Source organism: Netta rufina (assembly GCF_964035555.1).
Source record: "Netta rufina genome assembly, chromosome: 2".
Taxonomy (NCBI): Eukaryota; Metazoa; Chordata; class Aves; order Anseriformes; family Anatidae; genus Netta; species Netta rufina.
Genome location: NC_140124.1, coordinates 147,574,930 through 147,588,699, shown reverse-complemented (window position 1 = coordinate 147,588,699; position 13,770 = coordinate 147,574,930). Strand labels below are relative to the sequence as shown.

General features: G+C 43.1%; 1 protein-coding gene across 9 annotated transcripts in view; it reads left to right on the top strand.

Annotated features, from left to right (window-relative positions):
• Positions 1 to 13,770, top strand: part of MTSS1 (MTSS I-BAR domain containing 1) — a 119,244-nt gene that overhangs the window by 90,907 nt on the left and 14,567 nt on the right. For 6 of the 9 annotated variants that reach the window (XM_084281735.1, XM_084281734.1, XM_084281731.1 and 3 more), the window contains exons 7-10: positions 7,690 to 7,847; positions 9,114 to 9,221; positions 10,151 to 10,248; positions 12,199 to 12,409. In XM_084281735.1, the coding sequence (XP_084137861.1) occupies positions 7,690 to 7,847; positions 9,114 to 9,221; positions 10,151 to 10,248; positions 12,199 to 12,409 (575 nt within the window). The remainder of the gene's footprint in view (positions 1 to 7,689; positions 7,848 to 9,113; positions 9,222 to 10,150; positions 10,249 to 12,198; positions 12,410 to 13,770) is intronic. The other 3 variants (XM_084281736.1, XM_084281732.1, XM_084281738.1) reach the window with 1 other exon arrangement.

Sequence of the window (13,770 nt, the reverse complement as noted above, 5' to 3'; positions counted from 1 at the left end):
GCTACTAAAAACGTCCTTCCAGCTTTCTCTGCTCTGACTGGATGGGAAAGCGCTTCTCTTCTGCTCTGGGTGGCTTCAGATCCAGGAACTGAAATATAACCCCACACTTTTCCCATTCCCATCCTGGCAGCAGCGTCCTCTCCCTGCCACACCAGACTGCGGAGCCTCCCTCTCCCAGCTGACTGCTGCATGGAGTAGCCCCATGCTCCTCGCCTGCATCTTGAGGAGCTTTGGGAGAGAGGACGTGGCTTGTCCTGCAGGTTGGGCACCCCATCTGTGCTCTGGGGGGCCGAATGCCTTTGGGTTTGCCTGCTGTCTGCCTTGTGCATGTCCTGGTTCCATGCAGCCAACTGGGAAGCTCAGGCCTGGTGTTTAAGATTTATCAGAAATTATGTTTGCAGAGTCGGCGTGTGAATTGCCATGAAGGTGTTCCCAGAGCTTGCAGTGAGAAACACCAAGCTTCCCAAACAAAAAGGCATGGGCGTCCTTTTGGGAAGTTTTGGTAAAACGACAAATCTGCGTGTAAACGAAGGGTTTGCATTTTGAAAGACCTCAGAGGACTGATTTTCATTCTGTTTGTTGTCTTTGACTATAAGGAAAAATAAAAGCAGTCTAAGCAGCCTCCTGGTGCAGCTCCCAGGTCCGTGCAGCCCCTGGGGGTGTCCTGGCCCCAGCCTTGAAACTTAGCTCTTGTCTGAGCAAACAGAGCCACACGGCCTGTGGACCAGCAGGCGTTTCTTAAATTGCTCTTTGTTTTCAGACAAACATTGGGCAGCAGAAGTCAGCCCAGCTAACCCGAGTCAGCAGAATAATTATGTGTATACGTGCAATAACTTCCACGTTTAGGTTTCTGCTGAGTCGAGGCCTCCTAACTGGGTACAAAGCTGCTGGAGGCTGTGGAGGCTGCGTTGAGCTCAGAGGAGAGAGAGCTGCTGCGGCTCTGCATGTAACTAATTCGGGAGGTTAACAAAGTGCACGATTTCTAGTTCCTTTTTTCTTATAAAAAAGTGTCTAACTCCAATGATTAACTTCAAGTGTAACGGAATGCATGTGTGAAATCTGGAGTGCACGTGGGCCTTGTTCTCTGCTTCTTTCACCTCAGACACTGATGATTACCTGGGCAGGTTTCACTTCTGCCCAAAACTTCTCCGGTAGGTTTCATTTTCAGGTTCTTCACGTGGTGCTGACCCACAGGCTTTGAGGAAAATGTTTAAATCCAAGAGGATTTGTGAAAAGGAGTTATATGAAACGTTCTCAATAAAATACCAAGGTTAATAGGGCGTGTGTTAATGTAAAAACCGGGTTTTGTTTCTGAGTGGTTGGTAGCAGTCTGGCAGAGTGCCACCAGCAGTCAGTACACTTAACCTCTTGCCCTGTCCATGCTGAGTATCCAAGCCACCAAGCTGTACTTTTGAGTTATTTACCCGTTTTCAAAAGTACTCCTACCAGACTTTTAATGAGGTTGAGGGAGTAGATGATTAGTAACTTAATGTAATACGGTCAGAAGTGCTTTCTCTTCTCCTTCCTCCCCATTAGCGAGGATGACATGTTGGGGCTTTTTACAGTCTTTGCAGCAGTTTTTGGGTAACATTTTGATTTTTGAAACTGTAATACTGTTCTCAAGGATGATTGCACAAACCACCTGGCTCTTAACTAAAAGCCATGAAGCTCTTCAATGTAATTATAACCAAGGAACACCTCAGTTCTTAAAGCAAATGCTGACTTTCCCATTCAGGTACTTTGCACTCTTCTACACTTAGGCTTGCTCAGTGTGGAGACAGAGGACCCCAGGCCAGCCCCTGTCTCCACCAGATGGCCTTATTTCTCCCAACAGACTGCTGTGAGCACCACTATGGCCAGGACTCACTGCGGGGTCAGTATGACACTGCTCAGAAAGAGAGAAACTAATTAGCAAACCATCCTTGTTGTGGGGAAAAAAAATAAATCCTGTACAGATGAGGCTGTAGTGCCTGAGAGTTTTTTTCTGTTTGTTCCCCCTCCTCTCCTCCATCTTATAACGCAAGCTCCACCTTATAAAAATTCAATGAAGACACGTTGGATATGTTGCAGAGCAGTGGCCAGAGATCTTTCTTTCACTCTATTTTCATTCCTTGAGATTTGAATGCAACTTGACAGTTCCCCTCTTTTTGACAGCAAGCCAGCTTTATTGCAAAACTATAAATATATATATGTATATATATATAGTTTTTTAATTAAAATCATATCATGGTTCATCTTTTTGATGTTCTTCCACATTGCATCAGCAATTAGTTTTCTATTTAATGACCAATCTATTAATGTAATTGCTGTAGAGAACATCAAAAAGCGCTGTGGTTACGAGTACAGCCCCCGCCCGGAGCTTTGCAAGGTGCTGAGTTCCCCGTCCCATGCGAGGGTTTGTGTCCTGTCCCACTCCATCAGCCTGACCAGCGTCTGACACTTGGCTGAAACACCGGTTACCTACGAATCTGCAAGCTAAACAGAGATCCGAAACTGATTTAAATCTCTTAAAATAAAACTGTGTGCTAAATAACCGGGAGTTTAATTTACGACAGCTCATCCAGAAGCAAAGCTAATGCCTTTCTCTTTATCAGCAACGGAAGGGTTCAAAATAGCCTAGCCGAAACTGCTCGCTCTCTTGTCTCGGAGCTGATGATAATGTCTGAACTCTAGGAGTGCTGGAATACCAGTTTGACTTTTTTTATTTTCCTTTCTGTGTCAATTTTGTGTCCTGCAATTTCTCATCATGCGCACCTGCCTGACAGCTGAGGCTCTGGGTAAGTCTGTGCCATGCTGTAACCCTGGTGGCTGGTTTATTGTAGCCCTTGCTGTGGCCTCTTTATGGTGTCTGGTCTCCACTAACTGCCTAGACTTTAATTTCGAATGAAACTAAAATATTGCCTAATCTTAATGACCAAACCTTCTTCTGATTGGTGTCTTCTTTTGGCATTTAATTGGAACGCTGTAAAAGAAGAAAATCAGTACTGTAGATAAACCTCTGGTTTATTTTAGAAAGGGATTAACGTGGACTGATAAATCATATCATAGTCGTGAGAGAAGTTAAATGGAAGAGACACGTCATCAAGGTGATGCTCAACTAATTGAATCTCTTATTGTTAATATGACTTTTAAAGTCTAGAGCTTGAAGTCCTGACTGTTGTTTTTTTTGTAAACCTGTGAACCAAATCCCCTTTTTTCTCTGAAAATCGCATGCACCTTTCTTAACCGATAGATAAGAAATCACATCAAAATCCGTGCTGGGGAAGGGGCGGAATCAGCATCCCGATTGTTTCCTCTCCTGCTGCCTGATCACGTCTCAAATCCCTTTGAATTGGGGCCTTGTTTCAGCTGTTGCCTTGCAAATGTAAAGTGGGTTGCCTCGAGATCCTTGTGCGAATGAAACGTGGGGTTTCTGGATTTGGGAGATAAAACCAGCGGTGGAGAAGCCCGGATGGGTTAGGTCGGGACTCCTCACCGAGGTGCCTCTGCTGGGCTTCTGGAGCCTGGCCCTGGCGCCTCGTGCTCGCATCCTTCTGTGGAACCACACCCTGTGCTTTTCCTGGTTTGTAAAGCAGTCCGCAAGTTTCCTTTCGTAACTTGGAGATTTTCTTTTAAGGGACAGCTTAGGAGCTCACTGGGGACTCCAGTAATCTCCAGAAAGACTCGGGTTTGGTTGATGAAAGGAGCTCACCGCAGCAGTGAGGTTTTCCACCTTTCTGTAAACAGTTGCAGAATCCTAGATCTGTGTGAGTTTACGTGTGGGGCTTCACAGTGCAGGACTCACAGGGGTTGTTCATGCTGGCACATGAAGCAGGTGGGCTCTTAGGATTTGGGAACGAATGACTTGGAGCCTGGTCTGGCAGAGGTGCGCTCAGGGTTTTTAGACAGTGTAAATTCTGCAAAATGCCCACATCGAATACTCAGGTTGTGTGCAGACACCTGGAAGATGCTTGAGGGAGCAGTCTTTAAGTGAGAATGTGGAAAATTATAATTTCATCAATATTTACTGCATTGCCTGCTCCCTCAATAGCAGCACTATAACACTCAGGTTCGCACTGAGAGCGTTTAGAAATGACTGTTCTCCTTCGCTGCTACTGACAGCTTTGTAGTTTAAATTGTCTTATAAAATATAGGCATGAAATTGAGTTGAAAATTAGATTTGCCTGTTTTTCTTCTCCCAAACATGTTGCTGAAGTTCTTTTCAAACAAGGGTTATTCAAGAAGCTGCATGAGGCTTTTGGCACTGGTTCTCACCGACCACTAAAACTGAAAGCATGTTGGCCCTTTGCAGCTCTTGCACATTGTGCTAATGATGTGAAGCACCTGTCCTGAAGGGAACATACTAAGACTGTCCTTGGAGCAGTGAATTTGTGTTAATAACGACCAGAAGCAGTTCAGCTCTGCAGCTCAGTAGCTGTTAATTGCTTGTGTCAAGCAACAAGTCGGAGCACGGTGCCTTCCTTCCTGGCAGGGTGGGAGTTGGTCCACAACTGCTGGTTCTGCATTTCTGGTCCCCTCTGCAACACCCCAGCTCCAGTTCAAGAAGATGGATCTGAATTTCTCCTCCCTTTTCAGGCAGTTGGCTCATTCTTCCATGTGCCACTGGGTGTGCTCTGCAGAGCCGTCCTGCCATCACGCTCCTTTCTACCTGACTCCAGATCAGAGACCCGTGTTTTCTGTCATGGTGCTCATTGTATTGGTTTGGAAATGGTTCCAAATGGGTAACCTAAAACCCAGAGAACATGGGCGAGAGAGAATAATGGATTGCTGACATTTTTATGAAAGTGTGCTTCATGTCCACAGGCAAAAATTGTGCCATTAGGCTGTCAGGGATACCAGAGTCAAATGGCCTTCCCCTAATGCAAAGGGGGAAAACCTGCATTGCTCTCCAGTGCTCCACGTTCCCTTCTGAGAGAAGTGGTGGGTCCAGACTAATGGAGACCCAAGGTAGGTGAGGAGCAGAGGGCTGCTGGCCCTCGCCTCCTTGGTGTCCTCCAGGTGCAGCAGGGCTGTCTGGCTTTGATCTAAGCTGCTTAGCAAAGAAAACTGCTTCAATTGGACACAGATCTCATCCCTCAAATTCCCAAGCTGCCTGAGTGCTGTGAGAGGCAACTCGTGATTTAGGGAGCGGGAAGAGTTACACCTGATTTCAAAAGGCTTTTGATGCAGATTGATGTCTGCATTAGGGAGCTTTCAAAGGATGTTAATAAAGCTTTCCTGCACCTAAAAAATATGTTGCAAGGATACCTGAAGAAAGAGCTATATTCATGCCATATAAACATCTGACTTCAGAGCCTCATCCAAACGATTCACCCAAGCTTGTTTCCTGCTCTGAATGATACCCCAGACAGCTCCTGTGTTTTCACTGACTACTCAGGTGCCTAAGAGCCCTGGCATAAAAACAGGCCCCTAAAAGTAGCTGGGAGGAGATGGTATGTCTGCTGATTTCCAGGCTCAGGTAAAGAAATCCACCAGGTACTTCACAGTGTGATCATTAGCTTGATCGTTATCCTAATAACTCTGTTGAGTTCAGTGGGTTGTGCAGGTGTAAATGAAGTTTATTTTTCCCCCATATGTTGGGTGCTCTGTTGCTCTGGTCCAAGACGTGGTGCTCTGTGGGGTTGAAGTAAATCACCAGAATTCACTAGAATTGAACCTATTTTATGAGTGGGGTCCAGTTGCTTTCTCAGTGTCTTCTCACCAGTGCAGATGAATGCATTTAAGGAGGATTTACTGCATTGAGTGCATGATCAGCTGGTGGAACAGCTCAATGCTTACAGCACGTCTCCAGAGCTGACCTGATGAGTGTGTTGGGTTAGTTAGCAACCGATACATTTTGCATTTGATCCATCCACTCCAGTGAGTCACTATCTAGGTACAAACAGAGTGAGCTTATTTCGCCTGTCACCATTTTTGGGGCATCTCTCAAAGCAAGGTTCTTAGCAGTAATGCAAGTCTCAGTTTCATAAGGAATATGAAAGAAAAACTCCGGAGAAGTATAGGGTTTAATCACTGCATCTGATTGCAAAAAAAAAAAAAAAAAAAAGAATATGAGAAAGGGCCTGAAATGTACAGAAGAGTCTTCAAACAGAAGGGCCTGCTTTGCTTCCTAAGGATGACAGATGAGAAGGCACAGGGCCATCAGAGACCCGTCCAAATTCTTCTATAAATTGTTTCTGGAGGATGCTAATTTTGAGAGATGAAGGAAGTAACTGCAGCTTCCGAGCACGGTATTTTTAAAGGGGCTTATTCCAAAGAGGTTTTATGACCCCACTGCACCCGGTACCCAGGTGCCCGTGCTGGTGTAGCACCACGCGTGGCTCTTTGAGGGTGCATCGCAGAGCTCTGTGCATGGGTACCTGCGGGTCCATCTGGGCTATGTGTGGCCCTGAACGGAGGAGATTTGGATGTATCCAGTCCTTAATGCCTCTAAGCCAGCATGATTCTTGTTGTTCCCATTCCTGCCCCCTTTCCTGCTGCTCTGGGCATGTATTTCTGCTGGGGAGCTGACGACTTCACCTCACTCTAGAGTCTGAAGAAATACATGTACATGTGATGATAAGGCAAAGGTGTTCCTCTGTAACCCTGACCTCGAGTCATTTGCACTCCATACTAAACACCTTAAGAGACTTTTTCTGCCTCATGCTCATAGTTTGAAATCCTCCATGCACAAAGGCGGTTGTCCATACAAACCGATTTTGGGTAGCTGCAACTCAGCCACCATTTTTCAATGCTATCTTCCTGGTATTTAGCATCAGCAGAATGGAAATGTACTTGGCATGCTTACTTTGCTTGTGTTGGTTCTGGGAGATTTGAGACAAACTTACCCAACAGCGGTTCTTTACGATTTTTAGGGGTGTAAGCTGCATGAAAAGATCTTACAACTACAGCAGTATTGGCTCAGCAATGCCATGGCTAAGCAGCAGGTCTTCGTTACTAGAGGAATGGCTTTCTCCATGGTGCAGAGCAAATCGTTGGTGCAGAGTAAGGTGCTGAACTGTCACAGAAAGGTTTGGTGTCGTGAGTTGGCCGTAATAAACACAGTGAAGCTTTTTGATCGCAGAACATCAGATATTTTCTTCCATAGGCAAATACAGATGGTACCAGACATTAGCACGTGTTTGAGATGTTGGTAGTTTTTTGGGGTTGGACTTTGGAATGAAAAAAAGGTGTTTTGTCAGTTGCTTGTGTACAGTATTGAATCCGGTGGTCCAGAGATCAGTAACACACCCGTAATATCACCTCCTATAGAAGATTCATTCACTCATTTAGTGACTCTGCAGAGTTGTCGTTGGGACCTTGCTAAGCACAAAAGTAGGAAGGAAGAGGGATGTATCTTGGGTTGGTAATTAATACCCTCCCTAGTAAGGCGTTGATTTTTCAAGGGTGATCTGAAGGGTGTTTTCAGCTAACACTTGGAGAAAGTCCTTACGTGAAATGCTGTCCTTGGCTTGTTGAAACCTTTGCATTCAGCTGGATTTCTGTTCTATGCAAAAGGGAAAAAGATGCTCTGAAATGATTAATGCAATGGGGGAAAAATGCCTGCAAATCTGAATGAAGGGAAAATGCTGGTGGAGACTTGAATTGCAAAAGCACAGTCTGGCAGCAGTGCTGACTGAAAACAAGGTATTCCTCTGTGTGGATTCACAGGTATGACAAAATGTGCTCTCGCTTGTTTCCCGCATACAGGACGGGGTGACATTCAGCCCCAGTTGGACAGTGCTTTACAAGACGTCAATGATAAGTACCTGCTGCTTGAAGAAACCGAGAAGCAAGCTGTCAGAAAAGCTCTGATCGAGGAGCGCGGACGATTCTGTACTTTCATCTCGATGCTGCGGCCTGTAATAGTAAGAGCTCTCCATTTCCAGTCGGTGCTGTACACAGATTGTAGAGGTGGCCAACAGCCCCTACAAAGATGAGCTCGTTTTATCTTTGGAATGAATGTTTAGAGCCATAGAGACTAGCCAAAGTTCAACTTGCATCTCTGCCTAGGAAGTGGTGAGAATTGGGCACTTTTGGTAGCCATTAAGAGTAATTCAGCATCTGAAGGCACTGGGTGCTTCAAAGAGGACTAATGGGGAAACAGTGGGCCCAGAGACTTACGTGGGCTTGATTTCCTCCTGCATATGGACTTAAGATATTGCTAATGCACAGCTTTTTCCACTGCTTTTTTACTTATCATCACATTTTAATATAAACCTTCCCTACTCCTACTCCAGCACTAGGACTGATAAATTTTTCAAGACCTCCCCTGTGCATATAATGACATTATCTGACAGATTGCAGCCTGCTTTCATGCAGTTTGCTGGCAGCTCTTTTCCTCCTACATGACAGCTTTTTCAGTTCATTGAAAAGGTTTAAGTATATTTTCCTAATCTCAGGGTGTTTGAAGCCCAGCGATGAATTGCTTGTGGCTTTCTGCAAGCGTGAGGCATTTCTGAAGGGCCTTCAGTGAACTGGGAAAACGTTCCCAGTGCTTGTTTACAGAGAGCATCAGCCTCAACAGAGAACCATGCTCACAGAAGTAGGAAGCTGATACCCTAACAGGTGGAGGTAAATTGCAGGGTGGGGACCTGATCAAAACTGCCATGGTAGCAAAGAGATTACTGTGGTAGTTTATGGTGCTGGAATTGTCTGAATTAGCTGTTGACGTAGCCTGAGCCAGAGAGAATCATGGATGTATTAATGATCTCCATATAGTGCCTTTATCTCAGAATTTCCAAAAGGTAGAAAAAAGTATGAGTTTAGCTCCTGCTTAAGTTTGAGGTTAAAATCCTTAAGATACAGTAGTGAGTATACATAGAAGAGTTAAAACCATTCCAAGTGCCACAAGAATGGCACTCTTTCTGGTCAAAAAGAAGGCTGAGATTTATGTCACTGATGAGGAAGGGGATTTCTGGGCCTCAAAACTCACAGCAATCTTAAAAGTGGCTTGAAACTCTGAGTATTTCCAAGACTCTTTCCTAAGTAGTGGTTGTTTAACAGACAAAGAAAAAGCAGTTCTGTTGGGCATTCCTACGGTCATCAGGAAAAAGAAAAAGGTCATGTATTGTGTTTTGGATCTGATTTTTAAAACCAAGGCTGTGATTAGCCCTTTTCTTTTGTCTTTTCAGGAAGAAGAAATATCAATGCTGGGAGAAATAACTCATTTACAAACCATATCAGATGACCTGAAAAGCCTCACCATGGATCCACACAAGTTGCCATCTTCAAGTGAACAGGTTAGCTTGGAAAATGTTTTTATTTTTAGCTTGTAACTTTTTTTTTTTTATATTAAGAAAAAATGCTCATATTTTTTTATATTGAGAAATATTGACTACTAGCATTTAGCAGCTTGGTGTTACATTCTGTAGATGCTTCACTTCATCAAGGTGTCATTTTAAACGTAAGAAATTTAAAAAAAAACAGATTTTGAAGTACCAGCCAAGTGCTCCTAAGCTATTTGGTGAGACCTGTGTGAAGTGGTAGCTGCAACACTTTGAAGTATGTAAGTGAAAATGCCCAGCTTCTGTGGAGAATATTTGAATGGGTGTCACCTCCTCACCCTACACTTAAACATCCCTGTCTTGATGTGGTTACAAGATTGCTGGGATTTGGTATCTTGATGGAGTCTAACATTAGAACATTTTTCCATGCTATTCTTAAAATGCATAGGAAAATGTGTATCATTAAGTGACTCCAAAAAGGACCTTTGACTTCAGCTGTGTGAACACAGTTTTCTTGTTATACCTTAAGACCTTTATCACTGACCTAAAAGTATAAAGGAGGGAAGCTCTACTGTCAGTAAATATTGGATCTTCAATATTTTTCTAATGTGAGTTTCTAAATGCTATAGCTATTGTAGTTTTTAAGAGAAAAAGAAAACCAACAGCCTACAATATGGATAAAATACATCTCCAGTTTACTTTGTAAAGGTTTTTCCATTCAAACATGAGCATTCCTTCTGTGATAGCAGTTTTAGTATTAAAGTATGGTAGTTTCAGGAAACCCAGAGATGGAGCTGCCTCACCTCTGTGGGATCTGTAATATGCACAGTCAATTGGCATTGAAAGTTTGCAGTGGAGACAAATGTTGTATGACAAGCAGATGGTTTCTGCTAATAGGAGAAAAAAATTCCATGTCCCTGATGCTATTGATTGTCTTTCATCAGGTAATTTTAGATTTGAAAGGTTCTGATTACAGCTGGTCTTATCAGACTCCTCCATCCTCTCCCAGTACCACCATGTCCAGAAAATCTAGCGTTTGCAGGTAAGTAGACTGGTAATGTTTAATTTTAACCTGAATGGGGGCAAAGGGAGTTCAGACTGTGATATGGATTTGTATACATACTTAAATCTTAAATAACAACTCTTAATGAACTCAATCCCTCATGGTCTTTATCCATGTGAGTGTGTGACTGGGAATACTTAAAAGGATGGGCATGACTGAACAACTGTTGAACTCAAGACAACTTGACGATGCTTTTGATTCAGTTCTCTTGAATCCATTTCAGATCAAAGAGCAGACTGTACTGATCTAAGCTCTGAGATTGTTCGTTCATAATTTCCTTTTCTGTTTTTCGTATGATGACTTTTAGATTATTCTAAGTAGCTGTTACTAATCAGTAAGTTAAACTGTTTGAAAAGGAAAAATCATCCTTGGCAATTACCCTATCAGTCTGGTAGATGGGAATGCTTTTTAATACAAGTTTTTCTGACTGTTTAATGCTGTCTAATGCTGTCCTAAAATATGTTGAAACACTGGATTCTGTCTATGCTTTCTCCGTAAAAAACTGTTTTCTCTCATAAAACAGTTTATTAGCATGTTGCCCCTGTACCTGGTGTCTACATTTACTCTTTCCTTTTACTGAAAAGGAAGATAACCTACCGTGTATTCTGCTCTAACACCTTCATAGTTGCTCTCAAATGATTTTTTAGTTTGCTTTATGAATAATGTAGTACAGGTTCCCTGTGTATGAGCAAAGTTACCTCTAGCATGTCAGAGCAAGCGAACATGACGTTATGTATCTACTTGTCTCTGCATGCGGATATATATAAAAAAAAAAAACAGCAATACTTTTATATATATATGTGAAAACATGCATACATAGAGCAATGGGCACAGGCTTAAAGATGCAATATCCTGAAGCTGTAAAAGAAAATGGCTAAAAAAAAAACGATTATCTGGTCCTAATCCACCTAATTTCTTGTGGTAGAACCAGCGTGGGCACCACTGTGTATGGGTAAAATAAGGCAGAGCTCCTCATCCTCTGCTGCAAGCTGGCTTGTCCATCTTGTGTGTACACTGGATTTGTGAACAAGAGGTGCTGTCCTAGCCCACGTACCTTTCAGAGCCATCCCATTACCTAGTCAGAGGACTCTGCCAGTGAAAGCAGGAACCTGCCTTCAGACAGATGCACCCTACTAGTCCTGCTTATCCACCTCAGCAGCAAATTTTAACAGCTCCCACGTTGTGGTTGGCATGTCATTGCTCCATCAATACAGGACACTAATAATCAATTTATTTGGTTCAAATTTTTTTTAATTCATATTAATTCGAAGTTTTAATTTTCTGGTGGTCTTTCTTACTAACTAAAGCTACAGAACCAGAGGTGAGACTTCACTGAATATATGTCATCACATGTTGTTTTTTTCCTGGTAGAAAGTGTTTATGTGAGCAAAACCTGTCCTAGGCACTTTGAAATATGGGGTTTTAGTAGTGCTTTCAAAAATCTCACACCCTGGCCTGCTGATTGAACCAAACTGCAGAGTTTTAGATGAACCACGATGCCTTCAGACCTTCTGCTAGAGATGCTGTTGAAAATGTGGTCCTTGGTGCACTAGGAGAGAGCTGTCAGCAACATTTTTGCACATGTGTTGTAAAGGCTAGGGAGGGCATGTAGCAAATCCCTTCATCCATAACCTAACTTGGACTGCAAGTGGTTAGAGAATATAATCATTTGAGTGAAATTCAAGGTAAAATGCCATTTTCTCTCTGGTCACAAGGGATACTGCAGCTGCTTACAGTTCTTTACTGATATATATGTGCATATATACATATTTAAATTTATTTTGTCAACATTTTTTCTTTTCCGGTTTATGCTGCCTGTTGCTAGAGACATGTGGAATGTTAATTGTACTGTATATGGGTCTCTCCCCACCCCGCCCTTGTGTCTTTTCCTCTCCCCTTTCCTTTCTTTGTTCCTTTTGTCTCTCACAGCAGTCTGAACAGCGTTAACAGTAGTGATTCCCGGTCCAGTGGCTCGCACTCGCACTCACCTAGTTCACACTATCGCTATCGCAGCTCCAATCTGCCTCAGCAGGCACCCATGAGGCTGTCCAGTGTGTCCTCCCATGATTCTGGATTCATGTCCCAGGATGCTTTCCAGTCCAAATCGCCATCCCCTATGCCACCAGAAGCACCTAACCAGGTACGTGCAAGCATGAGAACAAAAACCTGAGCGTGAGCTGGACTCTCGAACTTGGCTCGCCTTTCACAAAAGCCTGTGATGTGATTTTGGGGTACCTTGGAGTCAGATTAAGTGCTGAGGGTAAGGTTTATCTCACTGCACTTCATCCATCTAAAAGTTGGGCCTCTGGTTGGAGTGATCTGTGCTGCTTTTGCAGTTAGCACTGAAGAGATGAATGGGTCACTCTCGGGGACTTTGATTTTTGCTCTGGCCCTGGAGAGAACCTCGATGCCTAACTTTCAGATGGGTACAGAGGAGAAAAGAGTAAGAAATACCCGCCTGCTAGAAGGAGTGACTATTCACTTTACCCACTGATGTTACCAGTTCACACACTACACAGATTGCAGGTTGATAATATCAGATGGCTGTTTATTGTTTAATGGACAAAAATCACTGCCAGAACGGCCTTCTGACAGCCTTGGTATTGACACTGGTGGCTTTGACAACAGGAATACTAGTGTCCCACCAGATGGACCCCTACAAAGGGCCAGGAACGCTCAGAATACCATTAACAACACCATTTGAGATTGGTTTTGCCATTTTTGTCTTGACTTCCAGTTGAGCACCTTGCAGACATAAGGTTTCTGCATCAAAACGAGAGGTATTTTTAATTCTTTATGGAACTCTTAAGAAATATGAGCAGATTCTCCTTTAGTTTAATAAACGTAGTTGTGCTCCTTTTCATGTAACAGGGAGTAGTAGATGGTCATGTGAATTTAATTCCCCACAGTCAGCAAGCAGCTGACAATTTCAGTAGTAGCTGTCCCCAAGTGCCACCTGCACACTTAAGCTACTCTTAGACCACCTTTGACAGTGCACAAAGCCCTTCCTGCCTGCAGAACATTTAGTAAGCTGCACTCACAGTGAAATTTTTAGGGTATCATTGAAAACAGCACTGGTTCATTTAAGTTTGGAGCATATTCTCAAGGGAAGTTCAGTATTTTTTTAAATATGTTTACCTCTTTCATTTTAATAGAAATGCTTTGTTGTCAAACGAGTACATCTTCTACACTGTCCCCAGTCTGGACACATCAGCATTGTCTTTATAGATGACAACCTGAAGAACTTTGTGCACACTAATAAAATGAATGTTTTATTTAGATTGGCTATGGCTAACCTAAGTGAAAAAAAAAAAAAAGAGCAATAATAAAGTAAACTGGATAGTGACAAGGTAAGGATGTCGACTTTTAAGATACGTACATTGGTTATACAGTCTAGCATCATCTTTGGTTTTCATAGTAACCACTGCACCTGCATAAAAGGGTGGTAATCTACGTGATGGTGCTGTGTTTGCAGATGAGGATGTAACTTTGCAATTGCCC